The following is a 24,182-nucleotide window of genomic DNA, read 5'->3' as shown; positions in this document are numbered from 1 at the left end:
TATCTTTGGGGATCAGGTAGAGATGCATACAATATATCACCACATAAATCATATAGATATTTACAAGTTTTCATAGAGGAGGCTGCAGTTTATTTTCATTCTTGTTTTCCAACTGTAACTGGAATCCTGTTTAATGACTATGATAAAAACATCATTTAAGATACCAAGTATCTCACAACCACAGGAATATTATTCAACCAAAGCTTGTCATAAAGACTTCCTCAGTCTCTCCAGATATTCTAAGTCACTCAAGCTAACATGAACTTACCAGCTTGAGTAATAAGGATATGACCTGAGCTTCATTTTTTTTTTAAATTTTGAAACTAAATAAATCTATGCCAGAAAACCCCAACACTAAATAATTGAATCAATATTTCCATTTGGTAGAAAGTCTGAGAGAAAAATCAATACAGCATATAAATCCAGCAGAATGCTGAAATGATTAGCTGATGTAAAGTAAAACATGAAACATAAAAAAGTTTAATTATGAATTATAAAAACCTTAATATCACTCTGTACATTAGGTTACTGTAAGAACATAAACTCCGTAAGAATTTCTTGAATGCAGAATTGTGAAAGTGAGAGAAACAAAAATAATGATCTTTAGCCAACTTTCACCCTCCTACATTCTCAAATAGCAAATCAATTCAGCACTATGATTCAGTTATTATGATCCCAACTTTTCCTATTTTAACATTTCAGGTTTTTTTCTTTCAGAACTCATGCAAAGAAACTAATTTAATTTTATTATTTATTCAATTACATTTTAAATATTTATTTGGTTGTTTAAAATGTCTGGCTGATGTTGGTAAATGCTTTTTAAATTCAGAAAAAATTGGAACTCAAAATGACAATCAGATGTAGCAAAGAATTTTATCCAAAACCATGATTTGTAAAAATCTTAGATTATGTTTAATCTAAACCTTGGCTAATACAAATCTTTAATTTCTTGCAAAAACCAGATCCATAAATGCAGAAGTACCATATATTGATATTCTCCCACTAAGATCCACAAATTCATCTGACCATCACTAAAAGGAATGGATACCTGTAACTGAACAGCTGTTGGGTCTTGTTTCTCTGGTTTTATTGAGGGACAAAGTGGAGCATTTCAAAGGAGCTGGAAAGGTTGGCAAGGCAATACAGAAAATAATGTAAGCATTTTACCAAAGCACTGTGTCTTTGGTACGAACTAATGCAGCCATTTGCTTTCACCACAGAATTTTAATAGAGATACTTCTGAGATTGCAAGTATTTGTGAAAATCTTGAACTTCCCCTTGGATCACAGGGTCATATTGCTTTAATCAATAATTGCTGTAAGCTTTCCTATTTTATATCAGATTTGTTTTCCATTGTGTTTGATTGTTACTTTGCATAGATAAATGACTGCTGCCCCAGGATACTTTTGCAAACAAGTTGATAGTCTCAAAGGTTTTAATTATCCTGGTTAAACAGAAGTTACTACTACTGCTCCTACTTGAGGGGAATTCTAATTAGTATCAAGTCTGTTTTGTTTTCCTTTTGTGAACATATTTTAAAGATTAACTTAAATTATGTTCTGTAAATTGCATCTTTATGATGTAGCTTGTTGACATTAAATCAGGAGCTCATTTTAGAAGTTTGCAGAAAAATTTTAGCTACCTAGGTAGTTACTGTACTGCACTCTGAGGTCCAGCAGGTACCATTAAATGAGACACATAGGAATACTTACAGAGGTATTAATACAACTTTGCCACAGACATTGTGTTGACTGTAGAGCTTACCCAATTAAAAACATTCTTTCAACATTAGTTTTTCAGTTACTAAAACAATAAAAATAACAGCATATAGCATTGTCAGCTCATTTAAACCCTTGCTTATTATTCAGAGGAGTAAAGGTGAGGAAATGTTAAACATACTTCATAACTCTACCACTGTATCTTCCAGTGTACACTACTGCTCTGCACAGAATTATTTTTGCATTTGAATATGATTTGAATTGCATGTACTTTAATAAATATCAGTCATGCTGGTTAAACAAAAGGTCAAACTCCTGAATACCACAAATAACTGTGGAAATACCTTGTGTGTTGCAGGTTTCTAGGTTACCATGTTAATGATAAATTTTAAATCATTATGGCATACTCCTTATGCATACAGGTTTAAATGAAACCTGTTTGAGACTTACTTAGATATACTTCAAAATACAGGCTAAAAAATGATGGATACCATAAAGAATTTAAGAACACATTTGTTCTTTGAGTTGCACTATTTTTCTTGTGCAACACCCTGTTTTTCTAGAACAGAAGTAACTTGTACTTGGAAGGAGCCTAGCCTCATCCTTAATAGAACACTAATAATGCAATACATCATATTTCATTAATCCTTTTGTTATGAGTGTAATGCCTTAGGTGGTGGATAAGGTATATTTGTCACAGGAAAATGAGATTGTCTGCAGTGGAAAAACAATCTATTATTTTTGTTCTGGCTTTGCAATTATAATATAGACATCGGGCAAGGTCTGCTTGGGCTACCCACATTCAACAAATGACACTTGAGATTCTGTGCTTCCTTAATATATGCTTTCTTTTCCTGTTATTTCTTATGTGCCACTGGAAAAGAACATGCTGCAGAGCACTGCAGTCTGCTGTGTTGATCTGAAACACAGCTCAAAACCTGATTTTTTCTGAATATATACAAAGAATCTGCATGGCAACCAGCAAATCACATGAATGAGAATTCAGCAGCTGTAAATGGACTGTACCTGAACAGCAACCTACTGCTTTCCATACAAGCTATTTCAGAAAAATTTGGTTTGATGGTGAGTGAATAATAACCCTCCAAATGCGGTTTAAGATTACTTGCTTCTATTGGTTTCAGAACATACAAAAAATAACTCTTTAAATGGAGAGGGACTTCACTAATATTTATTCTTATTTTCAACCTTTGCAGTGCAGTGTGTTGCTCATTGGGCACTCTCTAAACAGAAAAAGATCATGTAAAATTTGTTTTCTCTTGCCTGACTTGCTTACAACCTGACATCTCAGAGGCTTCTTAATCCTGAGCCTGCTACTGAGCCATTACAAATTACTGTGCAATCAAATGATTGCACACTATATCTTAGTTCATTAAGTCACTTACAGTCTATTTTTCTTTAATTAAAATTTGAGAAGTCAACTTACCTGACAAGTGAAAGCTATTGGGTCAGCCACTTTCTTCAAAATGGGTTCAATTTCCTCTAGTGCAGTATAGTATTCAATCTGTGCTGTCCTCTTAATGACTCCCCCACAGTAGACATTTACATATACAGGGCCAGCAGGAAAATCTTATAAAATAACAAATCAGAACAGCAGCTGAAAACATTTTACAGTCCCAGACCAGAAATCTCAGGGAATGAGTAAAAAACCAGAGAATACCACAGAAAAACATAGAGTTGATGAACTGTCTGGATTTGCATTTCACAGGTGATTCAGTGTAGTCAGTTTTTTAATTCAAGTTTGGCAGTCTAACATCAGAAAGCGGACAAAAGAAAATACATATCTTTAAATCTGTATAAAGCAAAGCCATTATATTGCTTCACATTAGAAAGGAGACGAAAACAGAATGCTTAAAATTTCCAACTGCCCTTTGATAGCTTGATGACCTATAATCACCTCCCTTATGCCTACATGTTAAGGAAAAGTGCATTTATCACAAATAGAGCAATTGCTATTCATCTTATGAAACATTTTTCCTTAATTGCAGTCAAGCTTCTCAAATTTGTATTTGAGCTAGGCTGCAGAAATTGCAGTATAATTAATCCATTCCAGTTGTTTACCTTGCAAAAGCCAAGGAGAGAGGCACTTGTAGTCTGTTACTTAGGCATGATTTGCTCTGTGTGTGCAGCACAAGCCGACTTTATGAGCACATTTCCCAACCCATTAGCGCTTGTTGTGCCAGGCATTCTGCTGGACCATACTAGCACAGTCTTCTTAAAGCACTAACTCTGCCCACAAAACAGTGAAAAAAGGGGCAATTCTGAAAATGGAGAAGAGGAATAGGGCCAGAGAAGCTAGACTAATAGTACATCACATTAAATCACTTAAATGGAAACTGCCCAAATGTGGGTTTAAAAAAAAAAACAAACAAAACCAACAAAACACAGTATATCTCCTATAACATCAGATTAGATGGACCTAAACCAGGATATTTCCAAATTTCCACTTTTCCAGGTTTTAAAACAGATTAAACATCAAACACAAATGATATATGAAACATAATTAAACTTGGCTACAGCTCTCTGACAATTTCTTCATATTTCATTAACTTTTCTCATTTTATTTCTTCAACTGCTCAGAAATCTGCTTGTGATCAACAGTATCCTCACAAAAAAAATTTTTGGAAGACTTTTTTGAGATACATGCAAGAAGATTGCAGCTTCTGTTCTCTGAAATCCAGCTGCAGATGGAAGTTCCCTGCTTGTTACATACTTTCCAGTCATGTTTCCGAAAACAAACTCTCTGCACCATCACAAAGATAAAGAACTCTCAGCCCCTGTGTGGCCATCATCTCAGGCCAGCATTCAGGATGAAAATCTCAGATTCAATTAGGTTGGAAAACACCTGCAAGGTAATTGAGTGAAACTTCTGATGGACCACCAACCTGTCAACAAGACCATGGCACATGCGCCACATGCAGTCATTTCTCAAACATCCCCAGGGATGTGACTCCTCCACCTCCTTGGGCAGCCTGTTTCAATGTGTAACAAATGTTTCTGTGAAGAAATTCCTCCTGACATCCAACCTGAACCTCCTGTAGCACAGCTTGAGGCCATGTCCTCTTGCCCTGTCACTGACTGCCTGGGAGAAGAGGTCAAATCCCAGCGGGCACAGATTCCATTCAGGTAGGTTTTAGCGAGTCATCAGTCTTTTCTCCGGGCTGAACAACACCAGCTCCTTCAGCCACTTCTCATGTGAGTTAATCTTTAGACCCTTCCCCAGCTCCATTGTCCTTCTCTGGACACAATCCAGCACTTCAGCGTCTTTCTCAAAGTGTGGGGCCCAGAACTGGACACAGCACTCAACTGGTGCAGTCTCACCAGTGCTCAGTCACAGAATTACCAAAATATGGTTCCAAGAAGCCACAGTGGAAAAATTGTAGCCTATTATTGTAGTATTTCCTCCTATCTAAGGTTATATTGCAGTAATTTTGTAACAAAATATTATGTAAGTTCCTTTGGCAATTCACAGCATGTAGCCCAATAGCAAACTATACTCTGAATACATAGGTGAGAAATGTTTTAATTCTTAACTCCCATCAAGAATGGGGATTTTAAAATAAACTGTTAAATAGTTGAAACTGTTATCAACTAGTTATGGATGGAGCAATAAAAAACCCATTAGGAACTAGCCAAGATGAGTGATACAGAGAAATTACATGAATGTGAACAGAGAAAAGAAACTATTTCCTGCATCACTAAGAATTATGGAGAGGAGAACCACTAGATTTACTGCATTAAATATAAAATGACACATTTAGTAACAGAGTCATAAGAAAAGAATATTAGGTTTGCATTTTATGGCAGTAATTTTGGAGAATGTTAATCTGTAACTAATCAATGACATTTTAAGACTGCCACCTGTCATTTAACCACAGAAAACCAACCTAATAGAACCTAGGTTCCCATAAATCACAGCCTTGCTTCTCTTCATTATTACAAGTTATGTGTGCAAAACTCATTTACAGGAAACACCCACTAAATAGCAGAAAGGAAAACTACTTATTAGAAAAAGTGAAGGGAGTTGAAACTTTTTAGTTTTTCTTAAAGGTAAAGAATATTTTTCTTACCTAGGGCTTTCACATATTTGACCTTCTTGTTCCAAGAGGCTGTCTGCATTCTAATTTGTTGATTATCTGTTATGAATTCCACTTCTAGAGTTTCTTCATCTATTTCCTCTTTCAACAGAATGAATATTTCACCAGGGTTCTACAAAATTAAAATATGTTCCCATTAGGCCTTCAGAAAATTATACTGGAAGTGTAACATTATATCGAAAGTGTATTGAAAGAACTTTGCTTAACCAACAGCTTCATGCAAAAAAATCATACTACCAAAATATGATGGTATCTCATTGCTTCCTTTAGTATTTCAAGACCTTTCCTTTTGTGTTTCCTTTCTTACATGAAAGACACAAGAATGTAGGATTTAAATTTAATGTAGGATTTTAAATTCAGCTTACATGAGAATATTTTAAAACAGTATTTTAAATGCATATGTAGGTGAATTGTTACATTTTCTATGGCCCCTCTATAGTCTAGAAGAATCATATCCATCTTAAAAACAAAGGATGAACCTAAAATACTTTAGACCCACTTAACCTCTTCCAGTAAGGTGACATTAGCTAGAAGCAGCAGGTGATGTGAGACAATAGCCCTCTACCACTGCCTGAACTAGAGGCAGTCACTTCCTTAGAACTGATCTCAACAATGAAATAATGTGTGTAAATCATCTTTAAAAGACAGACAGCAAACAAAATTTGTGACATTCTACGTACACTGCAACCTCCATACTTGACCATGGCCAAGTCCAAGTCCATTCACATGAAGGAATGCAGTGCTGGATTTTTTACTTCCTCTGTTTATGCTGTCACATGCTCCTCACAGCCACTCTGATTAAAAGCACATATGAACATTTATGTCCACTGCATATGCATGCAGACACACAGACATATAAATATTTCTGATTTAATTTAAACTCAAACTATGTCTGTGCTGACACAACCCTGTGTAATTCATGGTATGGGCACATATGCATGTATACATACACCCATCCTGGATTCTTGCCAGGACAAATCCCACATCTCTCAAGAAGTGCCTGATTATTTGCTCCCTCTGAAGTATAAGGCCCACATGACAGTAATATTTCAACTCAAGCTTCAAAATAACTGTAATAGAGCTGTCTTCAAATGACTTTACTTCCAAATCTTTTGACTGCGGCATGGATGCAACACAAAGGCAACATAAATCCGACTGCAGTCTAGGTGCACTCTCATTTTGATCCCTTGACAATTTTGGAAAAACAGCAGATACAGTATGAATGAGATTGCAGCAAGAGAAGGGGAAGAACAGTGACTGTTATTCCAAAGACTGTAGCATCCAGAAGCCTTACCTCACATGATATTCTTCTTGGAAGCACCAATATTGACTGCTCATCACTTTCTAATCTTTCAGAAAGTACCTCTGTTTTAAAAGTGAGGTCTGTTTCTTCTGATGCTCCCCTGGCATCTGACAAGTTAATATCAGAGATAGTCTGGTGATCTGAAATAAAGAATGTGAAACAAGAATGTTGTTAATAATCCTAAACCAACAAAACATGGCAGTGATGTGGTTTCCAATGTGTTATTCATATGGGACTTGGAGTCACATTAAGGACAGCACATGAAAGCCTGGCAAAACTCCCTTAGTGTAAATGTAATGAGATGTCCTCCTTTGATAAAGAACACGCCTCTGAAGTTTTGATCCTGAAGCCTTAATTTACATGAACAGGCTCTGCACATATGCTTTGCCTTCCTAAAACAAAAAGGGACATAGCCTTTAGACTGATAGTCTATTCACAAATAGTTGTGAACAGCAAAGTCAGGAGATCACCCAGTTGTCATCTCAGAATGCTCATACACTAGAATAAAACAGGATTTTTACCACTCTTCCTTTCTTTATATGTAAATAAGCACATGCTATATGTTTACAACATCAATCCACTTGTCTAGAGGAATCATTTACATGAGGGCAGTGATATCTGAAACATAGTACTATGACAGTAGGCACAGATTTTATTGGCAGAGAATCTACGGCCTTTGCCTGCCTTAATAGAAAAAACGATGGGTTTTTAAATAGGATTTTTTAAAATAGGATAATTTTTTAAAAATTTTTAAAATATTTTTTAAAATAGGATAATCTGTATTTGGAAATGCTATGCCAGTGATAAAGGTAGCTTACAATCAGTTTATTTTCTGTTTGGCTGTACCAGAAAAGGCCCAAGAGCCTTTAGTGAATATAGTGAATTCTTCACCACATCGCAGAATTTTAATCATGAAAAAGAACTGCCAACTAACCACATCTGCAGAGCTCTGACTAAGCCTGGGTTTTAGCAAAGGTATCCTTTGCCTACTATGTCTCAACTGTATCATTACTCCTCCTTTCCGGACACTATTACCCTGTGTGAAACACTCCTGCCACTCATCTCAAAGGACTGCAGCAGCTCTTCATCACAAAGGATTAGTCAGTATACTGCAGTCATCTCATTAGGTTATTGATATAATTTCATGCAGTCCAGAGTTAAAAAATCTAGACTGGCTGGTGAGACAATATCTTGAGAGACATCCACACTGTCTTGTATTACTGTAAATTATCAAACACTCACACTCAGTTACATTTAAGGATACAAAGAACTTTTGAGGTAAGTATTTTCCTCTTAAATAGATACAGAATATTAAAATAAATTCATGATCGCAGAATGCAGAACAATAGTAATTTGGCTTTGCTCAAAGAAGTACCACAGCCATTTTGCACTTCTTTGAAAAGGTGCCCAAGTGACTGAGGTACACAAAACATATAGTGCTCCCAAGTGGCACAGACATCTTTCCAGACAGTGACAGTACTGGCAATCTACAGTTAACTTTCTCAATTCTCGCTTGCCTTTACTTCCCCCATGTGCACCAGTTCATCTGATATAGAATGTTTCCTTGCCTTACCAATATTGCCTTCCTTAGGGCTTAGATTTAACAAAGTACCTCTATAATAAATGCATCTGCTACATGCAGCTATGCCATGGCATCCTATTGTAGAATCTTTTTATCCAGGGATATGCTTTAATTGTTGAAGGAAGGAGGGAAGTCAAATATCCATAGTTCCTTTAAGGAGCTGAAGTTTCCTTCAACATCTAATCTAAGTTAAGCAGGTTCAATGACCATCAACAGCTAGTAAAAACTGGCCATCCTACTCCTGCTTATATTCTCATGCCTTTAAGGCAAAATAATTCTGAATTAAAGCTATGAATTCAGCATAAATTGTTAAAATGACACTGAACGTACATGTAGATGTACTTTACTAAAGTAGCATTAATTCCATTTACTTCAATTTACTTTAAAAATTAAATAGGCTACACTGAACAAAGGCTATTCTGTTTCTGAATGAGAACCCACACACAGTTCAATGAAGTTTAACTAATCCAGCTCAGAATACAAGTGCAATAATTTCTGATTATCACTGTGAAAACTAGACTTTATTTAGCACTGCTCTTTAGAAAAATGAAGCCCTGAACTCTTGCTGAGGAAAACAGTTATGATATTTTGCAGCAGCCTTACAGTACCTAAACAGGGCCTACAAAAACATGGAGAGGGACTTTTTACAACGGCATGTAGGGAGAGGACAAGGGGAAATAGCATCAAACTCAAAGAGGGAGGGCTTAGAGTAGATGTATTAGGAAGAAATGCCTTACAGTTGTGGATGCCCCACACCAGGCATTGTTCAAGGCCAGGTTGGATGGGCTTTGAGCAACCTGGTCTGGTAAAAGTTGTCAATGTTTATGGCCATAGGATTGGAACTAGATGGTTTTTAAGGTCCTGTCCAACCCAAACCTTCCTTTGATTATGATCCTGTGATTATGTACGCCCACAGCACATATTTTGGGAACGTATTCACATTTTAAGTTACTCATAAATCTTACATACACAGAATCCACTTCAGAAGATAACTCATATGAAGCACATGCCGCTTCTGAATTTTTTCTGCCACTTTAGGCAAAGGAGTCTCACAGTAACAAGAAACATTCCACAATCAGATTGACAAAATGAAAGGAATGAATAACAAGTCTGGAAGGCACTGGATTCTCAGATGTCAGCCATCTGTCAGTGATTGTTCTTCAAGGATCACATAGATGCATTCTAATCTATGCAAAGTTCATGACAATTTTATTTCTAAAGTCTGCACTCTACTTATCAAAGATGATAGTAATTTTCACCTTTTGATGCCAATAATTCATTTATTGAGAACATTAATCCTATTGCTAATAAGTTGGTTTAAATTAGGATAACATTCTTTCTCCTGTTAATGATTGCATTTTAATATTTTTATTATGCCTAGCAATATCTAAATGCAATATTAGAACCTCAACCCAGTCACTACTGTGATAGCACAGCTATCCCAATAATAGACAACTAATAAATGTGGCTCTTACATCAAAGACTTGGATATTAAAGAGGATTAGTATTCTCCTGCTGACTTGAAAGTGGCTATCAATTTATTGGCTAAAAACCATCAAGCAAGACCTCTTCCACTAAATGTAAGGTCTACCTTACAATCAATGAACACATACAATAGTCCAAGAACTACAGGGATCTCTATTATCACTGCAATACAAGCACCAAAGTTTGGAACCACCATCTCCAGCCCTCAAATTCCTACAAGCAGTTGCACACAATCTGTCCCAATATGTGGAACATGAAACAACCGCATGAAAAGTTGTTTGTCAATGCTGAAGAAGCAATAGACCAGAGATGATGCAAGCCTTGGCTTGTTGGCATTAACTGAAACAAAGCAGCTCATAAAGGTATTAATACAACAATAATGAGACTATAGTAAGACAAATAGAGCAATGATAGACAATATTTGTTTTATGTAGGCAGAAGGTGTTGCCAGATGTTCAAGTTTTTGAACATTTAAATTCTGGACATCTTCATTATTTTCCCTCATTACACTCCTGTTTTTAGCTTGAAAGCAATGGCTAAGGAGCTCCACTAATTTCTGAGGCTTTCAGAAAAATTCAGAATTTATAACTGAGGGTGAAGATCTTAAAAATAAAAGGCTCATCAATATTATGCTGGACTATGTAAGAGAGAGGATTTGTTAAAGGGTATTTGTTGCTTGGTGAATGCGTTCTTACAATGTTTTATATAATGGTGACCTATTAGTGAGGTTTCTAAAATGTAGCAGTAACAATTAAAATAGTTGATAAATAAAACCAGATCCTTTCTTATAGGATCAAAGTATAAGAAATTGATGCACAGACAACACTATGAGCCAAAAGCTAAAAAGAAAGGAAAAATTGATTACAATCTTCCCTTGAGTAAACAGGGCAGAACTACTGGGAATTATCATCAATTATAGAGGGTAATGCTTAATTTTAATCAGATTACTTCTGTTTGCTTACTTTTGACAAATATCTGCTACTGATGGCCACATTGAAAGGACTGATCTTACATTTACACTAACTTTAAATACTAAAATATAACACACACTTACTGTAACTTAATTGGGGACAGCACGGATGTTTTCAATTTCACTTCAGTGTTCTTTCCTAATTCATGTAACTTCAATATATCAACTTGGTATCTCTTACATAAGATCCTTTGAAACATATTATTACTTTCAATTGAACATTTTGAACTAGATTCATGAATGACTTTCAAATTGTATTCCTTTACATACATAAACTGAGAAATACTCATAATACATCTCAAGTCTCCTGCATATTCAACAACTAATGTTTCACCACGGCTTCTAAGCAACTCTCCTACCACATCTACCTTCTCCCTCACCCACAAATTCTAACCTTTCAAATACACTCCTTAGTTATCCTTACTGCAGTCTACATGAGAATTAGAAGTGTTCTCTGTCTTTGATTACTGGGTAGTTGCTACATGTTTTGAGTCAACAATGTATGTGACAGATTTAGGGCATTAAAAATAGCAGAAAACAAACTTATGAAAGATTTATGTGTTTTCTAAGGCTACCCATGAAATTAATCTCTCCGACAAAATTAGGCTGGTTTCACAAACGCAAAATGCCTGCTAGCTTTACAAATTTTAGCTCTTCATCAAGTTTTGCTAAAGCAATGCCCGCTGAAAAACTTGAAACTGCAATACAAAAGAGGTCTTTAATTAGCCCTAGATCACACATCACATAGGAGAATGAGAAATGTGGGTAAATCAAGTTAGGCAGATGACAAGGAATGGCAAGTTCATCTAGCACTTGTGGCCACCTTGCCACCTGAAAGAAAAGTCAGCATGTTCCAGTGTCAAAGACCTAAAAGAGAATTACAGCAGATGCTTTAGATGCAGGAGACATCCTGTGTAGTATGGTAGATGCACTCTCCAGCACAACATGAGGTAAAGGCAGAGGTGGTGCCACTGGGTTCTGTGAGGTATAACTGAAAAGGTTCCCATGTATAAGTGACTTCCCTGCAATTCAGAAGCCTGAAGGCAAATGGTTCTGTGAGTGCCCAGCAGAAATATGGATTAAAGAAGAACCATACAGAAAAAAATGAAGTAACTGTCTGTAATGTGGGGAAAAAAAAACAGGAAAAAAAGACATTTGTACATCATATTCTTCTTGCAATTTGCCACAAGTTTATCATAGACATTTATGAAAGATAATCCTGTTAAAATGTGGATATCTGTAAATGCTGTATGAGCTCAGCAGAAAGTACAGCAGAGTGTGATTCAAAGGGAGCCTCTAACTGCACAAATTGCTCTATACATTACCCGAGAAAGGCTGTGAAAAACAGGGAGGCAGAAAACATACACCACACTGGGCTTCTTTCAGTGGGACTGTGTTCCTTGCATAAATGTGGGATTTACTCATTTTTACCATAAACACTCTCTAAGATATTATTTCAAAGCAAGTCCCCTTTTCTGCTCTGCTGAAGTTTTCTTTTACAATGGTGAGAGAAGGCTTAGGAATGAAAAGGTTTCCAAAAATCACAGAAAATTATTAATACATACTTAAACACAAAAATGTCTGACCTCATTCTTAATTTCTTTCATTTGTTTTCTATGATGAATAAATTCCAAACCACGATAAACATATTTATTAGTGAACAAACTTAGTGAATATAAATATTAGTGAACATAAATAATGCTTCTATGTTGAGAGTACTATCTTTTGCAAATTCACTGACAGTTATTTTTGTTTTCTCAAATGCATTCTCAGCCCCAGTTTCTCCTGCATGGTTGAGTTCTTCTGTCAAAAACAGTAGCTTTCTGCAAGTTGGCCTATTTTGCCCACATCTCCAAAATATTTCTATTACTGTATCTGTGGTGTACAACTTTTCTTGCAAATAAGTATCAAACTGACAGCTCCTTTAAAAGCTATGAAGAACAGTTTTTCCTTTTCTGAATATTATATATAAAGTTGGTGTTTATGTCATCTTAGCAACCAATGGTGCTGTAATTTTCATTAACATCTATTTCTCTCCCATAACAGCAATCCCTGAAAAACCCCACATCTGAGTTACTATACACATGCAGGCAAAGACTGATTTGCTGTGGAGGTACATGTTCATCTAATATTTTATCATCAGGTATGTTTTTGTACACAACAATTTATCGCTCTGATAGAACTGTAGCCTAATGGAGTCATCATGAATGCATCTAAACAGAATAAGAAAGTCTTATTATGCGTAGCCTTTTGGGATCTGATAGTAAAAACAAAAGCTTCTGCCTTCAAATAATTCCCCAAACTGCAAAAGGAAATTTAGCATAAGTTTATCAATAATCTTTAAGAAATAACTTGCATTATTAAAAGAAATGTAGGCATTTCTTTTTGTATATACTGTCATATGATTGCGACTCTATTCAGAAGCAATCTAAAGTCATAACAATGAACTGGTTCTAACTGGTCAGTGATTTGGGAGACATGTTTGATTTTGTCAGTGCTTTAGCCAGGATGGATGTATTTAGATGCTCCTTGGGACTGATTTCTTCTTTTACTGCATATCAATTCCTTTTATTATTTTTTCTGCAATGAAATCCATGACTTTCAGCTTCACCAGCAGCACTAGGAACATGACTACTCTGAGTTTGACACATAGCAAGAGTTTCTGTTAGGCATACTGATTAGTTTGGAAATAACTACCTGCCTGAGGTCATTGGGGTGCTGAGCAGAGCTGTTGATGGAGCCCAAGCCTTTTATTTCCAGTTTCTGGGGTCTGCATACTTCTCCACGGAGAAGTAAACTGAAGTCTGTCCCTCTATGTGTACCAGAAGTTCAGTTATTGAAGCCTAATGATTTATTATAGAGTCCTTCCATCCACTTCAGAATTACTAGAGTTCTACCACAGTAAGAACACTTAGGTGGTTTTGTTCCATTTCTCTGTGCTGTCAGCACACACAGCTCTCACCTGTTTCAGTGAAGGATTATACAGCACTAAACAATGCCCAAAATGAGATGTGCTGCTGCAACTGAGACAGGCTATCCTCCTGCTACTGACTAAAAGTACCACTGAAGACAAAAGGATTGATAGCAGAGGCATCCAGGGTTGTAAAACCTCCAAAACTTGTTAGTCTGATAAAATCCTCCTGCAAATCACTTATTAGTGCAAAGGGGCCAGCTGCAGCTGCCAACTTTACCTCTAAACTCCAATTCAATTCTTCCATAACTGGCTCAAACTGCACTCTGTGCTTGGACACAGAAGTGGCACACTGCTACCTTTAGAAATACACACATACAAAAGGATTTGTTGTGTACAAAGAGGAGGGTCTGAGAACCAAAACATACTTCAGGGAGGCACAACATTCAACCTGAAAAGGGGTTTAAGTTTTTACAGGTATCACTCTCAAGGACTGATGAGTCAAACTTTCTTTTGGCCATGTTTGAAGCTATTCTCTTTATGAAGACTATGCTTTAAAATCATCAAAAAAGAACGTGGATGGAAAATAATGAAGTTTAACATGACTAAAGTCCTTTCACAACTGCAGTGGGAGAGGCTGGAGGGAGAGGCACTGGTAGAAGGCATTCTCAGCCTTCACCCTGCTCAGACATGTCATTAATAATATGTATACTGTCAGAATGTATACTGACACAGAACAATATACTCCATGTTACAGCATCCTTTAAATCAATCTGGTAACAGAAGCTAGCTTGGACTGCAGTAGGTAATTTACCAAAGAGGGTGTCTTAGTGTCAGAATGACACCAGAGCTTCAATACCTGCACAGGGCTCTTATCAATGTCTGGATTAAATTTATGATACTGTTCTTGATCTGTACAGCTCTAAATTACACGGGATTTGTCTAAGAGACCACATGTCTCCTGTGCCATGCTGCCACAGCTGCTGTCAGCAGAAAGACTCACTCCAGACATGTTTGGTACTAAAGAAGGAAAAAAAAAAAGAGTTGTCAGCAGGACTGACTCACTGAGGACAGGCTGCTTGGAAATTTACTCTCATCTTTAGTTTGAAATAGCTATTGGCCCTTAAAGTGGACTAAAAGGTACACCACTTTCCTGGGAACACAAGAGTGATATTTTTAGACATTTGAAAACCATGCTTCTTTTCTAACTCCTGATTATTTCCCTTTTGTTAGATCTATGAACTGGAAGGTAATCTGAGGTCATCATTTTTTAAGACAATGTCCTTTAATCCAACAGAACAGACACATTTTATTAAAATAGGATTTTAGATAGCATTATAGGAGAAGAATAGCATAGCAGAGGTACTCTTAGAGCTCTTTATCTGCAGAAGGGGATGCCATTTGTTTTGTTAAAAAATGCTGGCCTGTTGTCAGCTTAGTTTGCTAAAGGACACAGACACAAATGTATGCACATACATCTTACCTTGATGAGACCCCTGAGCAGGACCAAAACATGTCTGCTGTTAAACTTAATAGGCAGACAGCTATCATCCTTTAAAATTACCTTTTGTGCTCCACTTGCCCATCTCTAATTGCTACAGTTAATTAGTGCTAGGATAAAAGCTTTAGTGGTAAATGTTAAAAAAGACAAAGCTGTTTCACAGAAGGGGAGGAGTCTTTTCAGAAGATGAGCATCACCTAATGGGTACCTAAATCTGAGTTTAGCTCTATTTTGTAGTTCCACAATAATGCATTCATATTTTATGTTGTGGTGACAAGGCTGTACACCCAGATCCTAGTACAATTGCTTCATTTTTCTACCTTAGTACAAATGATAAATAACGATTCTTTGGGGAACAGAAAATTTTCTGAGGGACCACAAGGGATGGTCTCAAAATATGGCTCTGTAGTAATTATAACAAGTGCTCTTTTCTTATACAGAAACCAAAAACAAAGAAAACACAAAAATATTTGTGAGTGGCTGAAGAGCTGATTTATTCTGTTATCACTGACAGGACTGAGTCCTCGTATATTCACATTATGGTCATTAGTATTCCACAACTGGATCTTTTCCCTCACTCAGCAGCAAATCAATTGTTTTCAGATCTGCTTGTAGCTCATATTTCCCCAAAGGATTTCAGTGATCATATTGTTTATCTGTCGGATCTCAAGATCTCAGTCCTGAGATGCTGAGCCTCCGAGACCAGCTTAGGGGGCTCGGGACTCCTGGAATGTTGCCAGAAGTGTCTGGTAGCTGGACTTTAACCCTACACAGGAGACGACAAGGATGAGGGCTTCACCGGGTGAATGGTGAAGGGATTAGTTAATTAGAGAGTGAGACACAAGGTTTAAGATTTATGTACAGGGGGGTTTAGAGGAGTAAGATGGAGGAATTGGGGTGTGTCCTGTCCTCCTTCTTCTTCCTCTTCTCCTCCATCTTCTTTGGCCACGGTGGCACCTTTCTATTGGTTATTACTAAGAGTACACCGAGTTATAACAATAGATGGTATTGGGGAAAAATGATAAATATTGTATACGTCACAATGGGTATAAAGATACGTGGCTGCCCGGGAGGGCGGGACAGTGTGCTCATGGCTGACTGCTGTGCAGATCTCTGCTGGCTGAAAGAACATCTTTTAGATAAACAATTAATAAACATAAAACCAGAAAGAAGAACTGAAGCCTCTTCTCGTCTTTCGATACCCGGGCTGTCCCAAGGTCACCCAGGGCCTTTCCAGGCCCCTCAAACAGCCGAGATAAACCGGACACTTGGCGTTCCCTGGGCGGACCAGAATCACTACAACCTTTCGGGGTGAGATAAAACGGACACTTGGCGTCCCTGGACGGACCAGAATCATCACAACCTTTCGGGGGAAGATAAACAGGACATTTGGCTTCCACTGGGTGAGCTCTGACCACCACAACCTTTCGGGGGGGCACCACCACCTTCAAAGTCCTGAAGAAAAACGAGAGAAGAAGAAAAAAAAAAAAAAAAAGCCAGCAGAGACTGCAAAAAACCAGCAGTCACTGAGAATTCCATCTCTCAGTTTCTGCCGAAGAGAATTCGTAGCAGAACAGCCCGGACTGGAACCAGAAGGCGCCCTGGGTCCACCTCTCGTAATCTGCTGGACAGACCGAGACGTCCAGACTGCTCTGAACGACAGATTTGGTAAGAAAGCCTGAAAAATAAGAACATGGGGGCACACCTTCCCAAGAACAACGGGAAATTTTGTCCGCTTTATAAGGTGTGACACAAACATACAAAAAAAAAAATTAGCTCTGGCCTTAAAAGGCCAGGAAGGAAGACCCCCGAGACGCAGCAGACGTCCGGGGGGGGGCCTCAAAAGAGGGGGGAGCAATGCAAGACTCCGGAAAAAATTAGCTCTGGCCTTAAAAGGCCAGGAAGAAATAACCCCGAGACGCAGCAGACGTCCGGGGGGGGACTCTCTGAAAGAGAGGGGGGAGCAAGGCTCCAGGAAAAAATTATTAGCTCTGGCCTTAAAAGGCCGAGAGGAAAATGCTCTTGGAGAAAAAGAGCAAGAAATATTATTAAAATACCCGGTCCCAAAACCCAGAAACCCTGGGAAACTCCCAAAAAGCGTCCAGAAAGCCCAGAGAGCATGGAGGACTCAGGACCGAGGGGGAGAGCAGGGGGGGGAGAAAAAGGGATCGGAGGAGGCGCTTTCTCGCGGCAGCCAGGCAGTGGCGGAGCAGGCGGGGAGCGCGGCTGAAGAAAAAACAAAAGACGCGTGTTCAGATACGGCTTTGCTAAGCTCAGGGCCGGGGGGTGCAGCGGCCCCGGGGGCCGGCAAGGTAGCAGAAACGCGCGCGGCGGGCAAAACTCGCAAAAAACCCGGGGGGGAGAAGCCACAAACCAAAGCCGGGGCGTCTGACCCATGCAGCGAAAATGGGGGAAATTGCACAATCCCAGAAGGCTGCCGGGAGACGCAGGGGGCGCGCGGTTGTGACGCAAAAAACCCGGAGCGAGTCGCGGCGGGCGCGGGTGCCGGCGGGGGGGGCCGCACACACTGACGAAAGGCCACACACACACACACAGCGTCGGAGGAGGCGGAGACAGAGTCGGGGCAGACCGAAGGGGGAAAATTCAGAGGCGGAAAAAAAAAAAAAAAAAAAAGGGAGAGGAAAAAATTACCTCGGGAGAGACAGAGGGCGGCTCGGAAAGCACGCATGCGCCGAGCGCGGGCGGGGGCGGGCCAGACCCCCGGTGACGTCTCAGGCGAGGAGGGGCCCTCTCCAGACTTGGTGCCTTTGGTAAAAAACCCTCGGAGTCCAAGCCTCTCCCCTCCTGGGGAGGCTTGTGTGTTTTCTAACCCTATTGTCAGTTGAATCAAAAACTAGGTAACCCCTGAGTGAGCTTGCAAACAGCAACAATCGCGGAACAAAGAGGCAGTTGTCAGCAGAGCTACAGCATCATTTCGTAACAAGTCTGCAACTATCCAGCGATTTTCCTCAACAAGATATAAGAAGAAACGAATACTCAGACAAAAGTCGGGACTCAGACTGCAAAGGACAACTCAGAAGAGAAACAAGAGGAACGAAAGACTCTGGGGGTTTTTCTCTTTGGGGTCTTGAATATTTCTGTATAAGAACAAAAGACTGGGAGGTTTTCTCCTTAAAGTCTTGAATTGCAATAAGCAATGGGGTAAATTTATCTATTATAGGGAAAACTGACAAAGGATCATATGTTGATCAGCTGGTAGATTTCTTTGACATTTCTCCCATTTGGAGAGGAATTTTAAGGGCAGATTTCTTTGACATTTCTCCCATTTGGAGAAGAATTTTAAGGGTAGGATTTTATGTTTTAATAGTTTAGGATTTTATATTGTAATAGCTTTCCTAGTCCTCATCCATGTCGTCCCAGATGCCATGAATCGGATTGTAAAAGAGGTTTTCTTGGGGCAAACAGAAGGGGGAGATGTCGGATCTCAAGATCTCAGTCCTGAGATGCTGAGCCTCCGAGACCAGCTTAGGGGGCTCGGGACTCCTGGAATGTTGCCAGAAGTGTCTGGTAGCTGGACTTTAACCCTACACAGGAGACGACAAGGATGAGGGCTTCACTGGGTGAATGGTGAAGAGATTAGTTAATTAGAGAGTGAGACACAAAGTTTAAGATTTATGTACAGGGGGGTTTAGAGGAGTAAGATGGAGGAATTGGGGTGTGTCCTGTCCTTCTTCTTCTTCCTCTTCTCCTCCATCTTCTTTGGCCACGGTGGCACCTTTCTATTGGTTATTACTAAGAGTACACCGAGTTATAACAATAGATGGTATTGGGGAAAAATGATAAATATTGTATACGTCACAATGGGTATAAAGATACGTGGCTGCCCGGGAGGGCGGAGACAGTGTGCTCATGGCTGACTGCTGTGCAGATCTCTGCTGGCTGAAAGAACATCTTTTAGATAAACAATTAATAAACATAAAACCAGAAAGAAGAACTGAAGCCTCTTCTCGTCCTTCGATACGCGGGCTGCCCCAAGGCCACCCAGGGCCTTTCCAGGCCCCTCAAACAGCGGAGATAAAACGGACATTTATCCATTTTCCAATGTACTGTCTGACCTTTTTCCTCAAAGCCTTGCACAATTCACTTTAGTCAATCACTTCTTATTGATTGTTAGCGCCTTGCTCATTCCCTGTCTATCTTGGTTTTAATGAATATAGGAGTATTTTTTTAGTGATCTTGTTTTTAATATGTCCTGTCATCTACTCACTGTTCTTTCCATCCCTGTTGCTTCAGATCCCTCATTTAGATTTATACTTCTGTTCAACTTTCATTCTAGTTCAAGCTAAAATTCCACCTTCTTTCAGGTTATCCTTTCTTTTGAATGATGCTTGTATCTACAAAACAAACTTCAGCTTTCAGCAAGCCACTATCCACTTCAGATCTCACTCAAAGCACCATTCTTTTGGGAATTTATAGGGTTCTGGCAAAAACCCTTTCTTGGCTTATAATTTCTGCTCACACTTCTGTTTTGTGTGTTCCATTCAATTTAGCACTGCATACACTTTATTATTAGGCAGAAGCATAGAGAAGAGACAGTCCCTGGAAACATTTCACAATTCTTCCAAAGTCAAACCCTGTCTGTTTACCCTACATTCTGGAAGGCACAAACACTGGCTAATTTGCAGCTGCCATCTTATCTCTCTTGGCTTTGACTGATGCACTGAATGTCAGAAATTCCAATCGTTCCACTTCTTGGGCTACTTTTCCCTCCAAAGCTCTGCAGTGCTATCAAGTAACTCTTCCCTGTTGCATCCCTACAGAAGGAATGTTGCCATGCATTTTCTTATACTCGTCTGGGAGTCAGCCATGACCTCACATACAGGATGCTATTACTGGGAATCCCTCATTTCTAACTGTCTCTTTCACTTATCACAACAATGGATCATCCCTTTGGTCCTCTTAGCAATAACTAGACATCATTAACCAGCAAAGGCTGCAGACAATCAGTGCTTTCAGGATGAAAGCCAAAAGCTGACTGAAATCCACTGTTCAGGGAACTTCTGCAAAGACTTCAAGTGAAGCTTTTGCTTTTAATGCACAACTTTGCTGGAAAGTGCCCAAATAACTTTATTTCAATATCAACCATTCAGTTGACAGTAAACTTCGACTTAAAGCTGCTCTTCAAGCAGCCATAAGAAAACAGAAGTAGCTCAGAGGACTCATCTCCTCAGTCCTTTCTTTTCCTGGGACTCTTTTCTCTAACCATTCCCTATTTTACTGTCTCATTTTTTTAACATAACAGTGATAAATGAGAGGAATGGTGGGGTCAACATATTTCACACTTGGATGATGAGCCAGAAAGCCCTCTTCATACCAAGACACTTCAGTGCACTGACCCATGGCACATTCAACCCAAGGCCAAAAGAGACCTTCATAGAAACCTTGACAATAGGTCTCAAGGGATAAACCAGCACACCTTTACTGCAGCTTTCTGCTTGAGATCACACCATTACACCCAAGATGCCAAGAGACTCACAAAGAGACCCTTATCAGAATATGGAAGGGGGTTGAATAGGAAAGAGAGCCACTAACCTCAGAGTCCAGCAGCACAGAACTGCTATGCCAGGAATTCTAGAATAACTTACTTGTCCCTTTGCATTGGTAAGCAGGCTGGTGCTATTAAGCCAATTACTTTGCATCAGTGTCAACACAGATATAAAATTCTCCAAGTAAGAACTGAGGACAGGAAACATGCTATATAGCTCTTTAGCAAAATCTTAACTTGCTTTCATTAATCTGTAATTCCTACTAAAACTCTTTATAAACTTTCACAGCTACAAGTAAACTAAAACGGCAAATGTCAACAGGGGCTGAAGCTGTGATGCAGATCTTCTCCCAGCCCCTGGTGAATGATGCTGCAAATGTGATGTGAGTAGGACTGACATAAATTAAATTTTAAATCAACTCTCTTACAAGCAAAACTCCTCATGCCAGGAAAAAGGAAAGCTCTCCATGTCTTTTTTTCTACACTGAAATCACAGTAAAAAAACTCAACCCTGTTGTATCTCCTCCCCTTTTCACACTCCGCAAGATTGTGTGGGTATTGATGTGGGGGTGGATGTCTGAGAACAAGGCACGTTTCCTTTACACAAATGTATACTGTGGTAGGGATGGTTATTGCCTTTCATGTCTAACAAGAAGTAAGAGAACAAATTTAATTTTCTGAAAAGTACTGGCTTTATACTCTGAAAGGCAAGGAGAATTCAACTCACCATCGGCAAGAACTGCTTCATAGATGTAAGACACAGAATCTCCAGGATTTTCATCCCATGGTTTATCTAGGAAGAAATAAGATAGATATCATCACACTGATTTCCAATTTTTTTAATTAAAATCTATATGTATTTTAAATGTAAGATAAAGCTATTATTCTGCAGATAGAAAAAGAAATCTTAGAACAAATCCAAGGGCTAGTACAGAGGAACTAGACCCTGGATTTATTCTTACATTTCTTTTTCTAGAGAGATCTGTATTTATGCTTTTTTAGTAAATATCCCTTTGACTGATTTTTTTTTTTTCAGTTTACCAGAGCTGGTGAGAAAAGTGTTCTTGAGGAAGACATTTCCCTAGAAGTTAATATAGCAAACAATGCGAGAGGAGTTGGGTATAAGATAAAAATAGAATCATGTGCATTAAATGGATACAGACATTGCAGTTTGGAAGACAAGACAGTGCTCCATTTGATAATACAATAGATCTGGTCACAGACAGTACCACAACCACAGAGTGGTTTGGGTTGGAAAGGACCCCAAAGAACATTTAGCTCCAACTCCTTAGCCATGGGCAGCAACACCTTCCAATAGACCAGACTGCACAAACCTCATCCAATCTGGCCTCAAACACTTCCAGGGATGGTGCATCCACAGGTTCTCTGAGCAATCCATTCCAGTGCCTCACCATTCTCATTGTAAGGAACTTCTTCCTAACATCAAGCTTAAGCCTACTCTCCTCCAGTTCAAAGCCATTCCCCCTTGTGCTATCCCCAGAACCTTCTATGCTCTAGGCTGAGCAGCCCCAGCTCTCCTAGCATGCCTGCAGGAGAGGTGCTCCAGTACTCTGAGCATCTTCATGGCCTCCTCTGGACTTGCTCAAGCAGGTCCACATTGGTCATAAGTTGTTCATTCCAGAGCTGATGCAGCACTAGAGGTGGGGTCTCACCAGAGCAGAGGGGCAGAATCCCCTCCCTCACCCTGCTGCCCATGCTGCTTTGAATGCAGCCCAGGATGCAGCCAGCTTTCTGGGCTGTGAGTGCACATATTGGTCTCATCAACCAACACCTGTAAGTCCTCCGGGCTGCATTCAATCCATTTTTCACCCAGACTGTGTTTGTGCCTGGGATTGCCCTGACATGCGCAAGACCTTGCACTTGGCCTTGCTGGCCTTCACAAGGTTTGTGTGGGCTCACTTCAAGCCCACACAAAGGTCCTGTCAAGGTCCTCCAAATGGCATCCCTTCCCCTCCAGTATGTCAACTGCATCACACAGCTTGGTGTCAGCAGCAAATGTGCTAAGGGTGCATCAATGCCATGACAAAAGAGGTCAAACAGCATTCAGCACAGAATCACTGGATGGGTTTGGTTGGAAGGGACCATTGTGGCTCATCTGGTCCAAACCTCCCTGCTCAAGCAGGGTCATCCTGAAACACATGGCAAAGAATTGCATCCAGACAACTCTTTAACATCTCCAGTGAGGGAGACTCAACAACTTCTCTGGAAATCTGTTCCAGTGTTCAGTCACCCATGTAGAGAAGTCGTTCTTTCTCACATTTAGGTGGAACATGAGTTTCCGCTCATTCTTTCTCATCCTATTGCTGGCCATCACTAAGCCTGCCTCCATCCCCCTTGGCACTCTCCCTTCAGGTACTGATAAACATCAAGGAGGTCCCTTCTCACTTGTCTCTTCTCAAGGCCCAACTCTCTCAGTCTGTGCCCCATAAGATACTGTATTAACATTTTTCAGGACCAAGTTCTGGACTCACAGCCTTTTAAGTAAGTGCACAGAGACCCTCCCAAGAGTAAAATCTGATTCTGTTTTTCTACTATAAACTTAAATAGGTGTCATACTGCATTTTTTTTCAGGGATAAGTGACAATTTTAGTTTGGACCCCTTATTTTATCCCATTTCCAAGAAGATGGCACTAATCTAACACAAGTAACATTATTGTGAAATTACAAGTACCAATTTTGCTATAACAACAGTTGTGTGCAAAAAAATATACAAGGAGTACCTTCACAGAGGTCTTCTCCAGATGCCTTCCAATGACAACTTTTCAGCAATTGTGACTGGTAAGCACAGTGCAAGACTCAGTCAGACTAAATAATACATTACATGAAGCACATGTAAGTCTACAGACCCACACAGCCATTTTACAGCATTACCTGCAAACATACCTGTAGGGAGTCTTAAATTATTTGTCAGCTTGAGAAACAGTCTCACAACTGTAATTAAATACTGACTGATAACTGGGCCATAAACAATACAAATTTGGTTGATGTCCATTTCAAACCTCGAAAGAGCAGACTAAAAATGATAAAGTCATTAATTTATTTTTAAAAAATTATAAACTAAATAAACAAG

At 39.2% G+C, this 24,182-nt stretch overlaps 1 protein-coding gene across 1 annotated transcript in view; it reads right to left on the bottom strand.

Annotated features, from left to right (window-relative positions):
• The window catches only part of BANK1 (B cell scaffold protein with ankyrin repeats 1), a 132,056-nt gene that overhangs the window by 88,455 nt on the left and 19,419 nt on the right, over window positions 1-24,182 (bottom strand). Inside the window, exons 3-6 of the mRNA XM_064712302.1 lie at window positions 21,819-21,884; window positions 7,128-7,276; window positions 5,807-5,945; window positions 3,163-3,305 (exon numbers count right to left, since the gene is read on the bottom strand). Coding sequence (XP_064568372.1) covers window positions 3,163-3,305; window positions 5,807-5,945; window positions 7,128-7,276; window positions 21,819-21,884 — 497 coding nt within the window. The remainder of the gene's footprint in view (window positions 1-3,162; window positions 3,306-5,806; window positions 5,946-7,127; window positions 7,277-21,818; window positions 21,885-24,182) is intronic.

This window comes from Zonotrichia leucophrys, chromosome 4 (genome assembly GCF_028769735.1).
Source record: "Zonotrichia leucophrys gambelii isolate GWCS_2022_RI chromosome 4, RI_Zleu_2.0, whole genome shotgun sequence".
NCBI classification, from domain to species: Eukaryota; Metazoa; Chordata; class Aves; order Passeriformes; family Passerellidae; genus Zonotrichia; species Zonotrichia leucophrys.
The sequence above is the reverse complement of the archived record's forward strand: the minus strand, read 5'-3'. Positions and strand labels throughout refer to the sequence as shown.